The sequence below is a fragment of the Sus scrofa genome, chromosome 1, assembly GCF_054392235.1.
Source record: "Sus scrofa isolate SSC_HxYL_T2T_F1_AM1 chromosome 1, Sscrofa_HxYL_maternal_Yorkshire_Landrace_v2.0, whole genome shotgun sequence".
NCBI lineage: Eukaryota > Metazoa > Chordata > Mammalia > Artiodactyla > Suidae > Sus > Sus scrofa.
Window position 1 is genome coordinate 251,593,192 of NC_139383.1, and position 23,637 is coordinate 251,616,828.

Consider the following 23,637-nt stretch of genomic DNA (forward strand, 5'->3'; position numbering starts at 1 on the left):
AAAGGATGGGAGATCGCAGCCCTCAGAAAAGTTAACATCAGGCCTCTGTATGGCTGTTAATATTATACTTTGACACTGCAATCAGATGAGAGCTAGGCTATTCTGTGCCTATTGAACTAAATGCTGCTGGTGGGATTACTATGACAACAGCTGGCATTCATTAGAGTTCTTTGTGATTGATGACACATGGTATTGATTGTGTGCATTGATGACAATAAATATGATATGAAGACAGGCAAACAGCCACTCTTGTCTAAAATCCATCGAGCTCATTCATTCATTCATTTGTGCATTATTTGTTGATTCATTCCTCCAGCAGTGCTCACTTTTTGCCTAACGCAGACAAGCCCTGTGCTAGAGGATTGGAGGTAAAGCTGGGAGATAGGAACATGAAACAGATGATGCCTGCCCCCCGAAGGGCTCATAGGCTGGTGGGAGACAGAGGCACATAAACAGATAATAACAGAGTAGTGAGGAATTGGAGCTTCCTGGGAAACTTACCCAGGGAGGGTTTCTGGGCAAAATGGGGTGACTCATTTGTAGGCGTTTAGAAGAATCAGCCTGAGGTTCAGCTTCCCAGTGTGGCTGGAGTGAACTTCCTTGGAGTCCTCAGGCCCCTTAACCCCGGGGCAGGGCAAGGGGAGGCTGGGGAGGCAAGCGAAGTAGCTGTTGCTGCCCTGCTGGAAAGCATGAGCTCCTCCTGCTTGAGACAGGCTTTCCGTGGGGAAGCCACAAGCTTCCTCCTGGCTGCAGAACCCTCACCAACATGCCCAGGCCCCCTGGACTGGACCTCCCAAGCCTCTCTGCATTCTGCCAGCCTCCTTCTCCTACCTGGGGCCACTTGGTTGCCTCACCCCAAGCCCTGGGGCCCTCCTGTTGTCAATCAATGGGATCTAGTCATTCAGGGGACCTGGCCTCCCATCAGCCTGCCTGGGTAGTAGCCCATTTGCTGCGGCTGCGCTGTGATCTGACAGAAGTCCTGTCCCAGCAGGAGCCCTGCCTAAGCCCTGGGCCTGGGTCCCCGCCCCTGTAGCAGACTTCTCTGCCGCTCGGCTTCTCACGTCTCCTGCTCCATGATCGCAAACTGCTGGCCTCCGTTCAGGTCTCATGCCCCCATCTCCCGTCAGCAGCACAGTGTAGGGCAATGGATCTCAACCTGAGTTTGCGTCTTCACCCTGGAGGGGGTGTAGGCTGGTTAAAGCACAGGGTGCTGGGCCCCCTGTGTGATTTCTGATTCATTGGTCTGGAGTGGAGCCAGAGAGTTTGTATCACTAGTCAGTTCTCAGGTGATGCTGCTGCTCCAGGAACCACACTTTGGCAATCGTGGCGGTTAAGCAGACAGGCCATGGGACATGGACCCAGGCTGGGCCCACATCTTGTCTCTGCCACTTAGTAGCTGGATGACCTCGTCCCTCTGCATCTCGGTCTCTTCATGTGTAAGAGACAGGTGATCAGCGCCCCTTCCTCACCAGTTATCGTGAGTATTAAATGACTTGGTCCAGGCACTGTGCTTAGAATAGGACTTGGCATACAGTAAGCATTCCATGAATATTAGGTTCCTTGCCTGCTGTAACAACGTACCACAAGCCAGTAAAGTTTTGGAGGCCAAAATCGAGGCATCGGCAGGGCTGTGGAGGCTGCGAAGGCTCTCAAGCAGAATCCTTTGCCTCTTCCAGCTCTGGGGATGGGGATGGGGGACTGTCAACCTTCCTTGACTCATGGCTGCATCACTCCGTCTCTGCCTCCAGAATCATGCTGTCTCCTCTTCTGTCAAATCTCCCCTGTATCTTAGAAGGACACTGGATTGTTACTGGATTTAAGGCCCCCTTGGATAATCCAGGCTGATCTCTTCATCTCAAGATCCTCAGTTATACTGGCAGAAAACCCTTCTTTCATATAAAGTCATAATCACAGTTTTTAGGGATTAGGATGTGGACCTCTCTTGTTGGAGGCCATCATTCAACCCATTAAAGAGAACATGGGCCATTTTTTTTTTTTTTGGTCTTTTTAGGGCTGCACCCACAGCATATGGAGGGTCCCAGGCTAGGGGTGTGATCGGAGCTGTAGCCGCTAGCCTAAACCACAGCCACAGCAATGTGGGATTTGAGCCGCGTCTTCGACCTACACCACAGCTCACGGCCATGCAGGATCCTTGACCCACTGAGCGAAGCCAGGGATCGAACTCACAACCTCATGGTTCCTAGTCAGATTGGTTTCTGCTGCACCACGATGGGAACTTCCATAGGGAACATGGGTCATTATTTTTGTTGGTTTGCTGTTTCTTCCAGCAGCTGCAGCTGGCCTGACTGTCGCTTCCTGCTCTGGGGTCAGGAGAGAGTGAAGTGAGATGCTAAACCCATTTCCAGGTTCCAGCTCCTCTTGGTCAGCCCCATTTTATTCAGGCTGTTCCCAGGCTGGGGCAGGAAACTTCTGCTTAGGAAGTTACATTGGCCACATTATAGCTTTTCGGTGTCTTCGGCTTTCACTACTCGGAGAAAAACAACACTCTCAGCCCTTCGACACCTGTTTGGAATCTTCTATCCATGTTAGTTGTTCCCTACACCTGAGCAGGCTACACTTGGCAAAGCATTTTCACATGCAGAACCACAGTTGACCCTCCCTGCAGCTAAGTTGAAGGAGGTCATACCACCTCATTTTGCAGGTGAGAAAACTGAGCCCGAGAGGGACCATAGCACAAACCTTCCTTTCCTGACAACTACAGACAGTAGTTCAGGGGTGAGAAAAGAAGGCTAACAGCCCTGACAATAATCACAGTAACAACAAGCCGTGCTGTATCAAATGTATGCTTTGCTGGGCCCTCTGCTTAGTATTTTATGCCTGTTATCTCAAGTCACTCTTAAAATTCTCTCCTGAACAAGGTGACATCATTCCTGTGTTATGGATGTAGACCCTGAGGCTCAGAGAGGTGAAGCGTCTTGTCCAAAGCTGCACAGCTTTTAAACGCTGAACTGGGATTTGAAGCCAGACCTGCCCGAGTCTTTCTCCCCAACGCTGAGCTGCTTGGAGAGCCTTCTCTGGTTCAGAAGCTATATCATGCCAGCTAAGATGAGATCAGTGGCTTGCCCAGTTCCCTTTCAGATCTGCTCAGCAGATACAGCTCGTGGGAGACTTCTCTCGCTGGCAGCAGAGCCCCGTTTCTGCAAGGGAGGTGCTGAGTGTTGATGCTAAGAGCAATGGGGAGGGGCAGCCGGGCAGTGGGAATAGAGAGGCTATGGTGGGGGTGGGGTCCAAGGGCAGTGAGGGCTTAGACCTTTGGGGTGTGCTGCCTGGAGTGGGGCGACCTCGGGTTGAAATGACATTCCTGGCGAAGAACAGAGTGAGACTCAACTCCTTGCATAGGACAGATGAGGGTTTAAAAATCACCAGTTCTGGGACCTGATAGCTGTGTGTCCTTGGGGAAATTATTTAACTTCTCTGTGCCTCTGTTCCCTCATCTGCAGACTGGCAAGAGTAGGAGTGGGGTTGTTGTAGAGAACCCAGGGTCTGTGACTCAGCATTGTCCAGGGAGCTGGTGCCCAGGCCACATCTGGACCAACCGAATCAACATCTCTGAGGCTGGGCCCTTGACAAAAGGATTTTTAAAAATCTCTTCCCTACCCCAGTAATTCTGTGCAGCCAGGGTAACTACTGCTCTGCAGGTTAAGTACTTGGTGCCCAGGACATAGTAAGGGCTCAACGCACACGAGCTATTGTTATACATTCCTTGTCACTTGTGGCACGGACATTGAAACTGGGCACCTACCTGTGTGTGCCAGGCTCTGTGCCAAACGCCATTATCACCTGTACAGTTAACTGTTCAGAGTTCTTGTTCAGCCATGTCTAGCATTGCTTCCAAAAGAATGAGTTAATTGAGTTCGATGCTGTGTGAAGACATGACCCAGATCTGATATTCTGAGAAGAAGGTTTTACTGACAAGGGGGAAAATCTAGAAAGTGTGCCCACATCAGAGAAACTGAAATCCTGTGTGTACGAAGTGCAGTCAGAGATCTCCAGACCATTAAAGAGGCAGCTGGAGAGGAAAGAGTGGCTACAGGCTCTCCGTGGGCCCCGGGGACACATATGCCCCTGCAGGGCCCCCACCTCAACATCGATAACATGGAAGGGTTTCTAATGGGTGGCTTTGTGTTGGTGGGTTGGTTTGGGCTGCAGAATCCTTTTCAAAGGGGGCTGTAATTGGAAACCAGTATATTGAGGAAATTAATTCTGAGTTGCTTGGGTGTGAGTGTGTGGATCTGGGCAGGTGAGTGAGCGTGAGGTTACTGTGTGAGAGAGTGTCCATGAATGAATTATAGTGCGTGTGTGCGTGTAAGTGTATGAAAGTGTCAGGGTTTGTGAGCATGGGATGAGTCTGTGTTGTTCACATGTATGAGTGCTTTTGGTGTGTGTTTGGATATATCTGTTGGAGGGGGTGTTGTGTTGTGAATAGGTGAGAGGGTGTGTATGAGTGTGTTTTTACAAGTGTGGATCTGTGGATGAGTGTGTTTGCATGCATGTGTGACTGTGTCCGGTGTGTTAGGAAGCCAAGGCGCAGGCCTCCTCCATGCCTCCCCTTCTGCTGCGGGTGGCCTCCTCCATGCCCTGCCCTGTCCTCCTTCCATCCTGAGCCCTAGGGAACAGTTTGAGGCCATCTGGTCCAGACGTCTGCCCTGACCTTGCTGCCCTGCCAGCCACGGGGTCTGTGTCCCCCTGCCCACTTCCAACAGGTGGCCACCCGTGACTCTCTGGTGCCCCTCACGTGCCCCCAGCAGGCCCCTCCTCCTTCTGGCCCGTTTTCCATGAGTTTCCCCCGCTGAGCCCCAGGCTGAGCCCTCCAGAGCTGCTGCTGGGAGTGATGACTCACTGGCGTTGATGTCAGCGGCGGGAGTCAAGGCCTCCATCAGGCTCAAAGAGCCTTTGTTCCCCAAATGGAGAAGGAAGGGCCATAAGCCCAGAGGAGTTACTACAAAGCTCTTCCCAGTGGCCCTCACGCCTGCCCACACCTGCCAGCCTTCACTGTGCCACCTGGTGCACATGGTCCTTGAGGTGGCTCTGAACCCGCGTTCCTGGAGCAGGTTTGGGGAAGGCGTCTGCAGGGCCTTGCTGCAGCGCGGCAGCAAGACCCACGGCTGGCTTCCTGAGGCTTGCATGTGGCTTTTGCACTGGAGCCAATTCTCCCTCGCCCAAGGGTTCGTGTGTGTGTGGCTGTGGGTGAGTGTGTGGGTGTGAGTGTGTGGAGGGGGCACTGCAGCCCCCAGTCACTGAATGAGGGAGTCACACCACTCTCCAGGCTCAGCTGCTCACTTCCCTGCTCTCCCTGCCAGTCTGATTATGTTAGTAATTCTTCAGTGGCTGACAGTTGGAGGGTGGCTAGGAGGGGAACTGCATTGACTGCGAGGGTGCCCGGCCTGGAGTCGGCCCTCGTTGAGTTAGGACTCACACTGGGTCCTGAGCACCCCCATCGTGTTACCCATTCTCGTGGTGACTCTGAGCTGGTGTCTATCACTGCCCTGATGTACAGGTTAGTCTACAGCTCAGAGAAGGACATTGGCTTGCCCAAGGTCACCTCCCAGTTAGTGGCAGACCCAGGGCTCAAGCCCAGGTTGATCTGATATGAAAGCCTAAGGGATTAACCCTTATCTAAGGCTGCCAACCAGGAGAGGCCGTCACTCTCTGGAAGACTCTGATTCCATAGGGCCAGGCAGGAGGGACAGACCTCTGTCTTTTTAAAGGCTCCCTGGGTAACTCTGAAGTGTCACAGGCGGGAACCTTTATCCTATGCTATGTGACCTGGTCAGATTCAAATCCTGACTCCAGTTGCTTATTATCTTCTGGCCTGGGGGGCAGTAATTAACTTTTCCATTAGTCAAGTTTCTAACCTGTAAAATGGGGGTAATAATAATGTCTACTGCATAGAGAATCAAGGGTGAAGATGCAATGGTTTGCAGAAAGCTCTTTGAATGGAGCCTATCAGCAGCAAGCCCACAGTCAGTCTTGGCTGGGGATGTTGCTGTTTCTCATCATCTTTTCGTGGGTTACCCTTCCCAGACTGTGCTGGTGCCGGGAACCGAGAGATGAGTCTGCGTGGTCCATGCCCAGGAGCCTACATCTAGTCATATCGGAGAAGGAAGGGAACTAACCACCAGAAGGCAGAGATGACGGTGGAGGGATGGGTAGGGACTGTGGGGACACAGAGGTGCTCATCTGTGCTGGGGAGAGCCGCAGGGGAAGCCTGGGAGGCAGGGGGCTATCCTAGAAATGCACTGGCATTTCAGGCGAGTTACTTCCTCTCTCTAGGGCTTGATGCCCTCCACTGCCAAAGGCAAGAATGATCACTGCTTTGCCTCTGCTCTGGTGGAGGGAACAGGTGAAAGGATGCTTCAGAAGCTGGAGAGGGTGCTGGTGGGTGCACACTTCTTCCTGCTGGGACTCCCAGCTGCACCCAGCTCTTCCCAGCTGTGCCCAGCTCTTCCCAGTTGCGCCCAGCTCCTTCCAGCTGCCGGATCAGGCAACCAACTTGCAGGGCCCACACCTTGCCAGGACTTTGACCACCTCCAGACCCCTTCAAAACCATCCTTTTTTCAGTAAAGGCCAGAGGCCTACGAAAGAGAGAGAGAGAGAGAGAGGGTGCTCACACAGTAACTGCATTGAGCAGGAAAATTCCTGCGCTATATATGAAAACCGGAAAAGGGAAAGAGGCGTTCTAAGTTTACATGTAGAAAAATGCTCTTCTGTAATTCAGAAAAATGAGGTCTTTGATTGTTGGCAAGCCCAGGTCTCCCTTCTAAGTTGATCCAGGATTTTTTCCCTGGCAGGGAAACAGTTCTTTTTCTAAGAAAGGCATTGGGTGGTAGGTTTTTCTAAGAACCTCTTGCACCTTTGCTGGTTGCAAATGTGTGCGTGAATGAAGCCCCTGCAGCAGGAATTCTGTACGTGAATTCTCTTGCGTTTTCATTTTCCTTGGGAAGGGAGTCAGGTAGAGCCAGGCGCGTCTGGGGACTCAGCCTGGGTGGGGCAATGTTTCCTTACAGGCAGAGCTGTGACATTTTCCTGGGCACAGTGCTTCCCGCCTCCGGCCAGGCCTTGCTATCCAAAGGCAAGGATGTCTGGGGGTGGGGGGGAGAGGAAGCTAGATTTGTCCTGGTCCCTGTTGGAGTCATTCCTTCCAGGCCTGAAGGCTGTGGGCTGAAGGAACCGGCAGTTAAGGGTGGTTAGAGAAACTAGAAAACAGATGGGAGACCAGGAGGATGCAGCATTGGAGACATTTGGACCTGGCAAGGCCCTTTGGAAACCATCTGATGCAAGGCTCTCATTTCACAGACCAGGAACCTGAGGCTCAGAGGGAGGGGCCTGCTCAAGATCATACGCTGTGTTGGTGTAGAGTCTGCCTCCCAGGCCGGGCCCCGTCCATCATCCGTGCAACATCTGAGGGGCCGTGGTGTGAAAGACCAGGCCGACTTGTGTGTGGTCCAGAGGGCAGAGTTAGGTCCAGCCCGGCAGGCGGGGGCCTCAGGGGCACATGCCTCAGCTCACCAGGAGGGAGAACACTTAGAATTGCCCGGCAGTGGTCAGGGTTGCCCTGGGGGGGGGAATGAGTTCCCTGGGAGGGGAGATGCCCAAGCGGAAACCAGATGGACCTGGGAGGGGGATGCGGCAGAGGAAACTCCTTTCCAGATGGTGAGCTGCACTCTCTACATAGAGTTTGTGGCTTGGTGAACTCCCAGCTTCCTGCCTCTCTGGGGAGGTGTGAGGAAGGGAGGCCACAGGCCGGGAGGTCTGATTTAGATACACCCAGAGTCCTCAAGGCCACCTCCCTGTAGGGTGTCCAGAGGGAAGGGGAAGAACAGTCCTGAGAAGATGAAAGAATGTCCCTCTCCCAGACAGGATGGGCTGAGAAACCATGAGGGAAGGGACACGGGGTCTCTGAGGTCCCCAGTGTCTGCTATAGGCAGCGAAGGAGCTATTGGGAACCTCCTCTCTCCCCAGGGGTTGAATTCAGGGAAATCCAGGACAGAGGGGCCCAGGTGATGTCCCCAGGGAAGTCACCCCCTTTTTACCTACATATTTAGCCTCCTGGCTGCAGCAACATGGGGTTATCTAGACCCCCAGCCCTGACCCAGAGGATATTAACCAGCTTTGAAGTGTCACTGAGTCCCCATTCACACTGGCTAATGTGTTCTGTTGTCTTTATAGATGCAGGAGGAATGGAATGTGGGGAGGAGATACCTTTTACTCCCCCAGGCAGCAACCAGTGCAGGAAAAGGGCAGAGGATGGGAGGGAGGTACCTGGGTCCTTGTCCTGGCTTGTCTACAGTTTCCCAGGTGACCTCAGATCTACTCTCTTGGGTCCCTTCCAGACATGACTCTGATTCTTTTGTTAGGACCCCCATTCTCCCAGTTTCCCCAGATAGACACACAGGTGGGTCCCTGGCAGCTGCAGCCCCAGAAGCCTTCCTTAGTTTTCATAGATGCAGTACTCGGTGTGGCCGCCAGGAGCCGCTGCTGCGCACGTTCCTGGAGTGTCCTCAGCCTCCCTGTCTGGCTTCTTTGCAGCCCTCTTTGACCTAGAGCCAGAGGAATGCTCCTTAGCCCCTTCGGGCTTTAAATGCTAACAAACGCAAGCACCGGGCTCAGATCCCAGACAATCATCTGTGAGATGGAGCTTTGCAAAGCCAGATACTGTTCCCTAAGGAGTCAATGTCCCATAGCCCAGGCTAGCCCCAGGCACTGCCTCAGGACCCCAAAGATGAAAGTGCTGAACCAGCCCATTACACAGAAGGAGAAATTGAGAGTTGGCTGGGGAGGAGAGATGTCAGCTGTTGTGAGTCTGTGGCTGAGAGGAGGAGAGGACAAGGTTCTGCTTCTTTACCTTCTCTAGCCTGGTCGCTGTCATCTGTCTGGAAGAAAACTCTGAACCCTGCCCTGTTTATTTCTCCATTGCTAGGATTCTGCCCTGGTTTCTATGGAAACTGATTTTGGACCCCTGGGAGGAAAGTTGTGCCATTTGGTGACTGTTCAGATTTTCCTCTGCCTCGCCCATCTCTAAAGCTGTCTGATTCCTCCTCCCTGTGCCCTCAGGAAGGGCTGCCCCTGAGTTGTGCTCAAGAGCCCAAATCAAAGACTTGAGGAAAGTGAAGCCCAGTTGCATCCACCTCTGTCCTTTCCTCAGGCCGCAGTGCCGAGTGCCTGCTCTGTGCCAAGCCCTGATGTGGGTATTTGAAGAAGGGGGTCATACCTGCAGCTCTGTGTATAGAGTGGGAGTAGGGCTCCAGGGTCTTTCTGAGTAAGCTTGGAAAGATTCGACTGTGAGAAGTAGAGAAGGATGTTACCAATGGAAGGAATAGCAGGAGCAAAGACAGAGCCAGGGAAAGGGAGAGAATGACGAGATGAAGCAGACAGGGTCTTGAGTGGAATTTCAACTTGATCCTGAGGGCACTGGGGTGCCATCGAAGGCTCTGGAGCTTGTGTGTAGCATGAACAGATGACTACTAATGGAGACTCCTAGATCATACTAACGGAGACCCCTTGAAAGCCTGCATTCTACGTTCAGCTCCATATTCCCAGCTGCACACAAGGCATGATGTGGGGGCTTTATAAATGTTATCAAATTCTTGAATTGGAAAAGTGAGTTAGAGAACCTCCATTAGAAAGGAAGCTATCCCTATGCATAAATGAAGTGAGAGATGAGGATTGAGGTCGGATGTCCTGTGAGGTAGGTAGTTTCTGTGGAGAAGTGTGGCCTTCTCCCTTAGAGGGCCCTGAGGTTCCTGAAGCTAGACAGTTCCATGATCAGCTCCCCATCAACCCTGGCCCCTCCAGAACGGTGGGATGTCTTCCCACCAGCTGTGATCTCCACACCCCCCTTCCCACCCAGCACAGAGCCATCCCAGGACAAGCCCAGGGACCAAGTTGCTGGGCCTGTTTGTCTTGGCTCCCTGGCTTCTCTCCCCTCCCTGGTGGCCGCCTGAGCAGGTGGCCCTCCTGCCAGAGGCCAAGGGGAAATAAGCCAGCAGGCCCCGGTGCAGCCCTGAGCATGGGTCACTCCAGGCCAGGGGTCGCTCCCTGCCACACCATATGATGCGCTGGGACAGTGTGTGTGGAGGGAGGGGGTAGTTGCTGAGAGCGTGGCTAGGCTGACTTGGGCTTCCTCTAGATTGTGGCTTGGCTCCCCCTGTGGTCCAGCCAGTGGGAGCAAGGCCTGTGATTTGGTCCCTTGCAGCAGAGGCCGGGGTGGCCGGGGGCAGGGAGGATTAGGAAGGGATTTCTTTGGAGACTTTGGTGTTTTCTATATCTTGGAATCAAACAGAAGACTAACTGCTACCATTTGTTGAGCACTTGTACTTTCTTTTCTTTCTTTTTTTTTTTGGTCTTTTTAGGGCTACACCCACGGCATATGGAAGTTCCCAGGGTAGGGGTCAAATTGGAGCTGCAGCTGCCAGCCAACGCCAAAGCCACAGCAACACCAGATCCAAGCCGCATCTGCAACTTACACCAAAGCTTGCAGCAACGCCATATCCTTAACCCACGAGCAGATTGAACCTGCATCCTCATGGATCCTCGTCAGGTTCTTAACCTGCTGAGTCACAATGGGAACTCTGAGCACTTATATTTTCCACCCATCATCTCATGTAGTCCCCACGTGTGAGATGGGTGGGACATCCCCACGGCACTGGTAAGTTATCCACCCCAAAACTACCCGCTTTCTTAAATGGCCAAGGCTGAATCAGAACCCAGCTCTGTCCAACACAAGGCAGCTTTCCTCTGCAGGCTGCCTCTTTTGTCCACTCTCCAGCTGGCCAACCAACTGCCTGTGCCTGGTGGGACCGGGGTAGTCCAGGGGTTGTGGGAAGACCACCAGTTCCAGGTCACCTGTCATTCCAAATCACCCCAAGGCCAATTACCCCCCACCCCAGCTATCCTTGCTTCACTGCTCCATCTGCTGCTTCCTGGCTGTGTCTCCTGGTCATGTCATTCTCTCTTTGACCATCCATCTCTGTCTAGAAAATAAGGTTGGTGATTTTTTTTTTCCCCCCAAAGCAAAAATCCTCCTGGAACTGAGAATTCCTGGAATGGCCATGTGGACACCTTGGCTTTACCTGGTCACAGCAGCACTGGGCTGTTTAAGCAGGTTTCCAGGTAGGAGCCTCTCAGCTCCTGCCCTTCAGTCCCCTGAAACCCCACCTGTCCCTTGACTCCTGGGATACCACGTAGAAACAAGCCGCTGGATGAGAGGCCTTGGGTCATTTGCTCCCTGTGGCACCACACATTCTGCAAACCTGGAGTGTTGAGCCCCAAGGGGCCTCCCCTCCTGGAGGAAAAGCTTTCGCTGGATTAGACTGAGAAGAAAGCAAAGCTATCAGCAGGGTCCTCATGGTTTGGTTTTGTTTTTTATCTTTAAACTGTGGAGGGGAGAAAAGAAATCTCGGTGGGGTGCTTGCTTTTATTTCCCTGTCTTTTCTTTTCACTCTTTTTATTCTTTCCAAACAAAAGTGGCCTGTATTAGAGTGAGGAAAAGCCTGAAGAAAAGGTTTTACACTTTCTAAAAGGGGATGGAAGGAGTTAATGTCTTTAAAAATAGGTAAACTTCTTTATTTTTCACACCATGCTCTTGGGCTAAAATACAAAAATACTGAAGAATGTCCAGTGAAAAGAACATTTCCTGTTGTCCTGCAGCCGCTATCTCCCCACCCTGGAGACAGTCTCTGGTCCTAGTTTTCTTGTGGATCCTTCTAAAAATTGCCTAGTATATATATATTAACATATATTTTATGTATTTATGTATTTAGTATGTATTAATATATGCTTTTACAATTGATAGCAATTCTATTCTGCATCTTGTTTTTCTTATCTGTTTGATTCTAGTTAATACGTCTTGTTTCATATTAGTACCTAGGGAATTATACTTAAATTTTTTTTTTTTTATTTTTTGCTTTTTAGGGCCATACTTGCAGCCTATGGAAGTTCCAGGGCTAGGGGCCCAATCAGAGCTGTAGCTGCTGGCCTACCCCACAGCCATAGCAATGCTGGATCCGAGCCGTGTCTGCAACCACCACAACTCATGGCAATACTGCATCCTTAACCCACTGAGTGAGGCCAGGGATCAAACCCACATCCTCATGGATTCTAGTCAGTTTCATTCCCATTGTGCCACAACAGGAACTTCCAGAAATGATACCTTTTTATTTTATTTTTATTTTTTAAATTTTTTGTCTTTTAGCTATTTCTTGGGCCTCTCCCGTGGCATATGGAGGTTCCCAGGCTAGGGGTTGAATCGGAGCTGTAGCCCCTAGCCTACGCCAGAGCCACAGCAACTCAGAATCCGAGCCGTGTCTGCAACCTACACCACAGCTCACGGCAACGCCGGATTGTTAACCCACTGAGCAAGGGCAGGCACTGAACCCTCAACCTCATGGTTCCTAGTTGGATTCGTTAACCACTGCGCCATGACAGGAACTCCTTTTGTTGTTGTTGTTGTTGTTGTTGTGATACCTTTTTAAAGGCCGCATTGCATTTCATCACATAGATAGATCAAAAGTTACTATTTATTTAACAATTCCGCAAGAATTCCACGATGGATTGGTTAAGTTGTGTCTTAGATACATTTTAAACATTGCCACAATGGGTGTTCTTGTCAGGGATTTATGTGTCACATATGTAAATTTATCTGTTTTAAAAATTCATAGAGGTATAACTGCTAGGTCAAAGAGTACATGTGCACTTTTAATTTTTATTTATTTTATTACTCAATGAATTTATCACATCTGTAGTTGTATAATGATCATCACAATCCAGTTTCACAGGATTTCCATCCCACAACCCAAGCACATCTCCCCACCCCCCAAACTGTTTCCTCTGGAAACCATAATTTTTTCGAAGTCTGTGAGTCAGTATCTGTTCTGCAAAGAAGTTCATTCTGTCCTTTTTTCAGATTCCACATGTCAGTGAAAGCATTTGATGTTGGTGTCTCATTGTCTGACTGACGTCACTCAGCATGATAATTTCAAGGTCCATCCATGTTGCTATAAATGCTGGTGTTTTGTACCTTTTAATGGCTGAGTAATATTCCATTGTGTATATGTACCACCTCTTCTTGATCCACTCCTCTGTCGATGGACATTTAGGTTGTTTCCATGTCTTGGCTATTACAGATAGTGCTGCAATGAACATTGGAGTCCATGTGTCTTTGCGAGTTATGGTTTTCTCTGGATAGACGCCCAAGAGTGGGATTGCTGGATCAAGTGGTAGTTCTATGTTTAGTTTTCTGAAAAATCTCCATACTGTTTTCCAGAGTGGTTGCACCAATTTACAATCCCACCAACAGTGTACTAGGGTTCCTTTTTCTCCACACCCTCTCCAGCACTTACTGTTTGTGGACTTTTTGATGATGGCCATTCTGGCTGGTGTAGCACTTTTAATTTTGATAAATATTGTCTAAGTCCCACCTCCCACAGATGTTATGCCAATTTACAGTCCCACTAGCAATGCATTTGACGGCGTGTTTCCTCAAACTCATGCTCAACATTTCCAGCATTCTGATCTTTGCCAGTCAGATAGGGAAAATGCTAGGTCTTTGTAGGCTTATCTTGTATTTCTCTTGTTATGAGTGAGGTTGAGTATCTTTTCATATGTTTCAAGGCCTTTTTTTTTTTTTTTTCCTTCTTTTACTGTGGAAAGAATTTCCTATTCTTTGCCTATTTTTCTATTGGATTATTGGCCTCTCGCCTGTTCATTTGCTTTGTAGATTAGGGTCATTCATTTGCTGTCTGTGATATATGTAGCAAATATTGTTGTCCAGTTTGGGATTTTGTTTGACACTGTGGGGATTTATTTTTGCTATGTGGAACTTGAAAAGTTTCTGTGTGGTTAAATTTAACCAAAGTTATCAATTTTCAAATTTGCCTTCTGGGGTTTGTCATACTTTATGTTTTGTTTAATTTTGTTTTTAATTCTTGCAAGTTGCAAACTGGGCAGGAACAACATTGGATTGAGAATCAGATCTGTATGTAGCCAGCAACCCCCTTCTCTCCTTTAACCTCACTTTTGTTTTCTTTCTGTAAACCGTGAAGGTTAAACTTCATTTGTTTGTTCATTTTTTCATTCATTCTTCAGCCCTGAGCTGGTGAACACACAGGTGAGTGGTGTGGCCTGTGTCCTCATGGGGAGGGAGACACATGACCCAATAGTGACCTGTAGTATGTTGAAGGTGGGGATGGAAGACCCCAGTATGTATGGAGGGGTCCTAAGGCAGCACTCGGAGGAGGACGGATGGATGGATGGATGGAGGAAGAGGAGGAGGTTGGCTGTAGATCAGGAAGGGTTTCAGGGGAGGGGAGGTGGGGCTGAAGGATGAGAGGGGTTATTCTGGCAGAATGAGGTGGGGTGGGTGTTAGAGGGGAAAGCATCTGATGGAGGGAGTGGGGACGAGGCAGTGGGGGGAGGCATCGGGTGTGCTGGGAGTCAGAGTGTGGCTGGCTCTAGACCCCCGAGCCTCTCAGGCCAGGTGCGCAGGCTGCCACGGACCCTGAGAGTGGGGATGGCCAGAGAAGCCTTCTCAGCACAGCCTCAACAGGACGGGATTTGCCCTTTTGTTGAGAGTGGGATGATCGTTTTCATTAAACTGTTGTGAAATGTTTTCCATGACTTTTTTTAGAAAGCACAGTAGAAGTAATACTTCTTTTGGATATGACCCAGTTTAGGAAATATCATCACTATAGATGCAAAGTCCCATGGACCACTCCCAAATCTCATCTTTATACCTCTGCTGAATGTTGGCAAGAACATGCTTTTGGTAGGCATGTAAAAATGGCATAGTTGCATACATCTTTTTTTTTTTTTTTTTTTTTTTGGCTGCACTTGTGAAGTTCCTTGGCTAGATATTGAACCCATGCCTCAGCAGTGACCAGAGCCACTATAGAGACAATACCAGATCCTTAACCCACTGTGCCATAGTGGGAACTCCAGCACAATTGCATCTTAATGATAACTGAGATGATGATTGCATCAAAAGATAAATGATAATTATATGATGTGATGTAGGTGTTAACTAATGCTAGGATGGTAATCATTGTAATTTTGTATGTCAGATCAACACTTTGTACACCTTAAACTTACACATCATTATATGTCAATTATATCTCATTTTCAAAAAAATGGCACAGTTGCTTAAGAGAACAGTTCAGCCACACTCAGTGAAGTTGCTGATGCATGTACCTGTATCATCCAATAATTCTATCCTAAGTGGTGGAATTACCTGGACAGGTAAGTATAAGGAGGTGTGTCTAAGAAAGTCCACAGCAGTAGTGGTTGTAATAGTGATGGAAACCTCACTTTCCATCAGCAGAAAAGTAGACTAATCCATAGTGGCTTATTTATACATACAGTCCTGCTGTGAAAATAGGAGACCTGGAACCACCCGTCTCGACAGGAGTAAAAATCTCAAAAATGCAATGTTAATGGGAAAAAAGTACCGGAATACATGCAGCTTGCCAACATTTATATGGGGTTAGGAGCCAGGCATGGCAGTGCTGCGTTCCCTTAGAGACAGATAATCATGTAGTAAACACACAAAAGCACAGGCATGATAAACACCAGATCCCCCCAGAGTGGCTGCCTCTGGGGTGTGGGCAGGCAGATGGCGTCAGAGAATTCCTGAGAGCTTCGGCTGAGTTGATATTTTTTTTCCTTTTTTTTTTTTGGTCTTTATAGGGCTGCATCCGGGGCATATGGAGGTTCCCAGGCTAGGGGTCAAATCGGAGCTATAGCTTCCGCCCTACACCACAGACCCAGCAACGCCAGATCCGAGCTGCATCTGTGACCCACACCACAGCTCACAGCAACGCTGGATCCTTAACCCACTGAGTGAGGCCAGGGATCGAGCCTGTAACCTCATGGTTCCCAGTCGGATTCGTTTCCGCTGCACCACAACAGGAACTCCGATATTTTCTTTCTTAAGTGGAGTGGTGGACACATGCCTTTTCCTCATGTTATTTTTTTTAAGTCAGTAATATATTTTATTTAACCCAGTATTTCCCCTAATTATCATTTCCACCTATAGTCAATATAAACATATTAAATGAAATGAATATTTTACATTCCTTTCTTCAGACATTCCTTTTTCAAAATCTACTTTGTAAGCATTGCTCTGCCTGCAGGGCTCCTGTCCACCTGTCACTGGGACCTGCCTTCCTATCTCATCACCGCAGGTGCATGTGGGTGTGCATCACTGCAAGGCAGCCTATGGCCTTCTCCCAGGGGACCGTGGTTGGGGGGACCAAGGCTTGTGAGTCCTTTCCAGGCCACCATAAGGGAGCCCTGTTTTTTCTCCTCCAAGGGATGGCGGAGAGCACAGCCTCTGGGGCCAGATGCTCTGGACTCCGGATGGACCGACTTTGGGCAAATTTCTTACCTTTTCTAGGTTTTCTCTAAAGCAGGAAGGGGATAGTAGGAGCTGTGCTCATAGAGCTGTTGTGAGGAGTAAAGGAGCCAATGTCTGTGGGACAGAGTGGGAGCTCAGGGCACGTGGATGGTGATAATCATGGGCTGACAGTGACAGAGGGTGATGACACAAATTTCAGTTGTCCTGCGGCGTCGGAACACTTCATTTTATCCCCCCCGCCCCGAGGCACGTAACCAGTAGGCCTCATTCTTAATAAAACGAAGCAAACCTATCCATTTTTACAGAAAGAAATGGGGGGAAAAATCCCCAAGCTGATGGGGGAACATGGTAGGGATATTTTAGGAATATTCTTACATGTTTTCCAAACTGCTGATCATGACTTGTTTGTGGGGAATGAAATCAGTTTCGTGGGTTGTTTCCAGCATGTTTTTCATAAAATAAAAGAGAAAAAGAATTATTAACCAGAAAGGAAAATATCAGAGTGCCTGGTGAGTATTAAAAGTAAATAAGGTTTTATGAAACATCTGTTTTGGGTTACAGATATTCATTTGTCTTAAGTGTGCGTATTGGGTTGCAATGTAAATGCATTCCTGATTGTGAGGCGTTGTCCAAAGGCTTTGAAAAACAGTAATTAAGATACTACAGTGGGGTTCCTGAAGGATCCCATTGCATCTGTGACTTTTCATTTCTTCCTCACTTGCAAGAACAGTAGAATGTATGTGTGATGCGTGGCCTCTCTCCCTCCCTGCAGAATTGGCTTCCCAGGGCCACCTAGACCTCACGGAGCTCATCGGTGTGCCGCTGCCCTCATCCGTGTCCTTTGTCACCGGCTACGGTGGCTTCCCAGCCTACAGCTTTGGACCTGGTGCCAATGTCGGGCGCCCAGCCAGGACCCTCATCCCACCCACCTTCTTCAGGGACTTTGCCATCAGCGTGACGGTGAAGCCCAGCAGCGCCCGAGGCGGCGTGCTCTTTGCTATCACAGACGCCTTCCAGAAGGTCATCTACCTGGGCCTGCGGCTCTCGGCGGTGGAGGATGGCCGGCAGCGGGTCATCCTCTACTACACGGAGCCCGGCTCCCAGGTGTCCCATGAGGCAGCCTCCTTCCCGGTGCCCGTGATGACCCACAGGTGGAACCGCTTTGCCGTGGTGGTCCAGGGTGAGGAAGCGTCCCTCCTTGTGGAGTGTGAGGAGCAAGGCCACGTCTCCTTCCCGAGGTCCTCCCAGGCCTTGGCCTTCGAACCCAGCGCAGGAATCTTCGTGGGCAACGCAGGAGCCACGGGGCTGGAGAGATTCACCGTGAGTCCAAGGCCTGCAGATCCAGGGCAGGGCGGGGGTGTGCTCGCTGCACACCGTGCACGCACATGAGCAGCCATTCCTGGTATTATTTTATTCCCATGTCCTTAAAGAGACATGCATGTATGGTGGGAAGACAGCCAGGCCCAGAACACAAAGCCTAGATTCCAGCCCTGAGTCTTCAGTTTAGCCTGATGGTTTGGGACAGAACTTGTATTCTCTGATCCTCTCCGTGTTTTCTTCTCTGTAAGTGGGGATAAGAAAACCCAGGCCACGGGGTTCTCCAGTCAGTGTGGGAAAACACTTTGTATGTTCTAAGGCAGGATGAAAAGAGTAAGCCGTGTTACATCCTTCAAGGATTTTATCTTTGGAAAAAGTAGTGGTTGTACATGAGTCATTTCTGCAAAGGAGGAATAGTTGGGATGCCAGAGTGTGAGGTAGTTTCTCTCTCTCCTTTTGGACAATGTACCCTGAAAAAAGATTCTGGGAAACTGATTTTCCTGACAGAATGGGTTTTTATAACTAAGCCAATCCATAAGTTACTATAGGTATTCATTTAGACAGCACGGGTTCTTACTGGTACCTTCCCAACCGATTCAAGACAGGACTCTGGGCTGGAGGTCGGGTTTATCTGCAGTACAGTGGAAGATGGATTTTAAGAAGTTAAAATCCGTTGACCAATTTTTAAACTCTCACTTGGGGATCATTGCAGAGAGCAAAATGTCAGGTATGGGGAGGGGAGAGATTCACTGGGAAGGCAGGAAGGCTGTTTGACTGCACCTCTGGGGACAAGTCCCCCTGGGAAGCTTTGAGCCGTGGGGGAGAGACATTTCCTGGGGGAGGGGAGGTGTGCACTTTGGGGCTCTCCACTGACAAGCTGGGCACCTGAGGACCAGTTAAGAGGCTGCTATTAGTCTACGCTTTGAATACCATGCTCTCCAAGGACCCCTCTTGTTAGTGGGGCTCATATTCCATCAGCCCAAGAAAAGTCTCCCTAAATGGGAGCAGGCTTAGAAGTGGCTTGGTTTCCTGGTCACACCTGTCCTTTGGCTGGTTCTTCTCTGGGACAAAAGCAGTTGTGTTTCCTGCTGGTGCTCGAGCTGTAGATGGGGCTTCTGACCCCTCTGCTTCTCCCCAGGGCTCCATACAGCAGCTCACCGTCCACTCTGACCCCAGGACTCCTGAGGAGCTGTGTGAAGCTGAAGAATCCTCGGTGAGCCCCCACTTCTCCCCATCACCTCCACAGTGGGCACCACAGCCCTAGCAGCCAGAGAAGGGCCGGGCACCCAGATAGTTCTTCATCTCCAAGAGTCATAGAGTCTCTGAAATCTCTCATCTTGGCAAGCACTGCCTCAATTCCTATTTTGGGCTTTTTGGCTTTATTATTATTTCAAAGAGCTTCAACCATGTCTTTGGTATGTGTGCGTTGGGGGTGGGGAGTTGTGTTTCTTCTAAGGTATTAGGTTCTTCCGTGTCTGTTCCAGTCAATGGCCTGGTTTCCAGACATCCTGCCAAGAAAGGGAGTCAGGACTCAAAAATCAAAGTTAAAACTCTAAAACATTCTGGGTGTAAACGCTTATAAAAGCTAAACCAAATTTAGCTTTTATGCTCGGCAAATGAATCAGTTCCGCAGCTGGGAGGGGGGCAGGGGAATAAATGATGAGTCCTCTTCCCCCCGCCTCCCCCCTCCCTCTCTGCCTTCCTCCTGCCCTCCCCCTTCTTCCCTCCCTTCCTCCGGGATGGACTGAGCACCTATAAGGTGACAGACCTGGGGCGATCCTGGAGTTAAAGGGATGAAATGGGAACCATCTCGGATATCCTCAAGATGCTCACACACACTTACACCCCCTATGCAGTGATAGAGCCGAATGCAATTGGTCCTCAGCCCCAAACTCCACAGATGGGGCAGGGGCAGGAAAGTGAGGAGGAGGAACAGGAAGCCGGTCAGGGAGGAGTTGCTGTCTGACCGGTGACCAGCAAGTGTCAGCCAGGTGAAGGAGCAAAAATGCTCCGGGTAGAAGTCATGTCATGACGTAGAAAAATCAGAGGCAAGCAGAGCAGGGCAAATTCCTAAAGCTTCTGCTCCTCTTTGGGTGGCATCAGCCCCAAAGCTAAGCATAAGTTGCTTGTATGCATTTATGAAAAATGCAGCCCGCGTGGTTGAAAAGCCCCGCTGAGGTGGAGCTTGGCTCTGTGAGAATATTTGCTCTCCTTGAGGCCGTGATCCCGGTCTGTGTTCCCATGATGCTGAGAGATGGGAAGCCCTGGGTGTGTTTATTCCTTCATCTTTGCATTACTGTTAACACAGAACAAGTACACACCACCCAAGGGTCCACGAGTAAGTGACACAATCACGGCGCAGCAGTATCTTAGCTGCCATTAGGAGGGCAGTTGTGAAGGTTAGGGGTTGCAGAGGGAGGACGTGTTCGAATATAGCAGTTCCCAGTGAGAAAGTCCCGGGACAGCCATGCAAAGGTTGGAAGTGCCTTTTAACAGAGACTGAAGGGCACGTAGGTGTGTTAGAGAGATGACGTTGACTGTAGTTGTTTGTGTGAGCAGTAGCATGTGGACGGAAACCCAAACAATAGCCAAGACGTGTGCTCTGTCCAGCCCTCACTCTGTCTCTGTCCATCTCCACCTCTCTTTCACACGCACACCGTTCCTCCGCAGGAGTCCGTTTCTGAGACTCCCCGCTTATAAACAGCTCCCCCTCTTTCTGGCCTGCTTTGTCTCCACACAGGCATCAGGAGAGGCCAGCGGGCTGCAGGAGACAGACGGAGTAGCTGAGATGGTGGAAGCCGTCACCTACACTCAAGCCCCGGTGAGCACTGGGTTCTGTGCCCTGTCGTCTTGATTGGCTTGTAGGGAGTCTGCCCAGAGCCCTGGTCTGATGTCTCCCTTCTCAGATCTCTGACTTCATTCCACAAATCACCTGGGAGGTTAGGAAAGTATGGACAAGGGGCCTTTTGCAAACTCCCCAGTGCAAGGAAACACAGTTACCTGGGTGCCACCCCGGGTGTGCTGTGGTGCTTTGACCAGGAGAGGGCTCTTCAAAGGCACTTTATCCACTCTCGCCTCTCAGCTGTGTGAGCTTAGATGACTGACTGAGCCTCTTTGAGCTTCAGCCACTCTTCCATAAAGCAATAATCAGAGTAGGGTCCTTGTGAGGTTAGACGAGGCAGTGCAGGGACAGGTCTCAGCCCAGTGCCTGGCACAAAGGAAGTGGACCCGCATGGTGGCTGTTGTCACATTTGCTTGGGGCTCTGGCTCTGAGAAGGCAGTTGGTGCCCCCAGTCCCATCAGATGAATAGTCCTCCCAGGAGCTGGCTTCTGGCCCCAAGGGAAAGGCAGCCATCGTCCCAGTGGTGTGGGCCTCCTCCCTCCTGGGAATGTGCTCTGTGGCCAAGACAAGGAAGTGGTTTTGAAAGCACTGAATCAGACCATGGAGACACCAAGGAGCCTATTTTAATGAAAGCAGCTGGCAGTGTCTGAGTCACTGAACACAGAAGCCCCAGCAGTTTCCTTGACTGGTCTAGCTCAGTCTATAAGTTCATCTCTGATAGAAGAAAGCATGGAGATGGAAATAAGGCAGTGCCTATAAATTATAGACCTCCAGCAACAGAGGTGTGGATGGGGTGGAACAGGACCAGTCTCTTAGTGTGGGAGGGACTTAAAGGTGTTCAGAGGTGTACAGAAAACTACCCTTTGTACAGATGGGCAAACTGAGGCCCAGAGAGGGCCCTAGGGTGCATGGCTGAGCTGAGGCTAGAATGCAGGTCAACTCGTGCCCCATCAATGGTTCAGGCCATGACCCTGTGCTGCGGGCCTGGGTGGTGCCACGGAGGTGCATCCCCAAGACCACAGCCAATTTGGGGGTAGCCAAGATGGAGAAAGTCAAGAGTCCAAGGAGCCTGCCTGGGTGGTGACTCAGGGGGTGGTGTTGCAACCTTATGTGCCCATCAGCCCTTGGCCACCCCATTGGCATATCCAGGGCACAGGGCAGCAGGGCCCAGAGCTGTGGTCCCTCAGGCTTTCTAGCCTGATGCTGCCCTCCAGTGCACCAGTTCACAGCCAGGAGTGAGGCTGACTCAGGCTGAGAGGCTAATACCCCAAGAAGGCCTGAGGGAAGGACAGGAAAGGGGTGGGGTTGAGCGCTTGAGATGGTCACAGAGGCGGGGCTGGTCAGGGAGGCCTGTAACCTATTTTGAGGCGATGTTTTCCATTCATTCCCCAGAGGAGGCAATGAGGTATGTGGGAGTGAAGAGCGTTGCCTGGGGCTGCCCAGCCTGGAGGTGGCAGAGCCAAGTCCCCAGCCAAGGCTCAGGCTGCTGTCAGTCATATCACCCCCTGATCTGGGGACTTCCCCCTTTCACCGTCTCCTGGAAGGGTCCCGTGGCTCCCCTCCCCGGCCACCCCCCTTCCAGGGCGGGGGAATTTCCCTCTTGGGTTCAGACATTCCCCTCCCCTCTCTGTCTGGCTTCTCTCTTGGAATGAATCTCACTTCCCCTGTCCTCACTCTTTGCAACCTGCCATCCTCCAAGACACAAGCCATGACCAGCGAACTGAATCACAGACAGCTTGAGCCGTCGGAGACTTAAAAAGCCAGTCCCTCCTCGCCTCCTTCCCCATTTAGGGTAGGAGTCCCTGCTCCCCTCTTCTTCCCCCTGCTAAGTCAGTGTCTGCTGACACACCTTTCCATATCTGGAAAGTTAGAATTAACTTCGCTGAGTTCGAATTAATGGTTCTCAGCCCTGGCTGTGCATCAACGTCCTCCGTGCATGTATCCATCTCTGTGTGTACAAAGGTGTTTGTGGTGTGTGTGTGTGTGTTGAGGGGCTGAGGGACGATCTTTTTTTTTTTTTTTTTTTTTTTGTCTTTTGTCTTTTTGTTGTTGTTGTTGCTATTTCTTGGGCCGCTCCCGCGGCATATGGAGGTTCCCAGGCTAGGGGTTGAATCGGAGCTGTAGCCACCGGCCTACGCTAGAGCCACAGCAACGCGGGATCCGAGCCGTGTCTGCAACCTACACCACAGCTCACGGCAACGCCGGATCGTTAACCCACTGAGCAAGGGCAGGGACCGAACCCGCAACCTCATGGTTCCTAGTCGGATTCGTTAACCACTGCGCCATGACGGGAACTCCGGGACAATCTTTTAAAAAAGAAGCCTCTGGCCCGGGCTCTGTACCTGGACATTTAGATTCAATACAGAGTGAGCTCTGAAAATCTGTACTTAAACAAATCTCTGCAGGGGATTCTGATCCGCAGCCAGGTCCTCTCCCAGCCACACCATGTGCTCACGGGTTCCCCCAAACATCAAGCCCTTTCCCTCTGGTCCATGCCTGATCTGGCATTCTGTTTTCTAGGAGGGCCCTTACCCGCCCCCTCTCTGCCTGGCCAATTCCCACTCATCCTTCAGGGATCAGTCACAGCCCCTCATCAGAGGCCACTGCCAAGCTCCCCTCCTCACACTTAGCTCTCTTCTCATCTCCTCAGTCCTAAGGGTCACATTCAGTCACAATTGTGTCTGGGTCTGGCTTCCCAATAGTCTAACAATTTGAGGATAAATGCCCTTCTTATTTATTCATTTCCATATCCTAGTGATCAGCTGGGGACATGGCACACAGTAGGCCCTCAGGAAATGTGTGTCGAAGGAGAGAGGGGGCCAGCAGATTGCCACACTTCAATGAAAAGGTCTGAAGACTTGACATCCCCGTTTTGTCACAGGCCACCCTGGTTCCCTTTCACACTAACCCTTGGAAGCAGCTACAGCTTGTTGGAGGCAGGACACCTGACCCTGACCACCGAGTAGCAGCTCACCAGCTGTACCTTGGACAAGGGTTCAGGGCTGCCTTGTCGGGAGCTCACTAAAAAGGTCTTGGCTAACAGACTGTAATCAGTGACTTCATATAACTCAACCTTTGTTTGCCACCTTGAGTTACTAAGCTCAGC

At 50.5% G+C, this 23,637-nt stretch overlaps 1 protein-coding gene across 4 annotated transcripts in view; it reads left to right on the forward strand.

Moving 5' to 3' along the window:
* COL15A1 (collagen type XV alpha 1 chain) overlaps positions 1 to 23,637 on the forward strand; it is a 111,265-nt gene that overhangs the window by 19,742 nt on the left and 67,886 nt on the right. For all 4 annotated transcript variants that reach the window (XM_084990850.1, XM_084990864.1, XM_084990841.1 and 1 more), the window contains exons 4-6: positions 17,145 to 17,692; positions 18,828 to 18,902; positions 20,430 to 20,510. In XM_084990850.1, the coding sequence (XP_084846976.1) occupies positions 17,145 to 17,692; positions 18,828 to 18,902; positions 20,430 to 20,510 (704 nt within the window). The remainder of the gene's footprint in view (positions 1 to 17,144; positions 17,693 to 18,827; positions 18,903 to 20,429; positions 20,511 to 23,637) is intronic.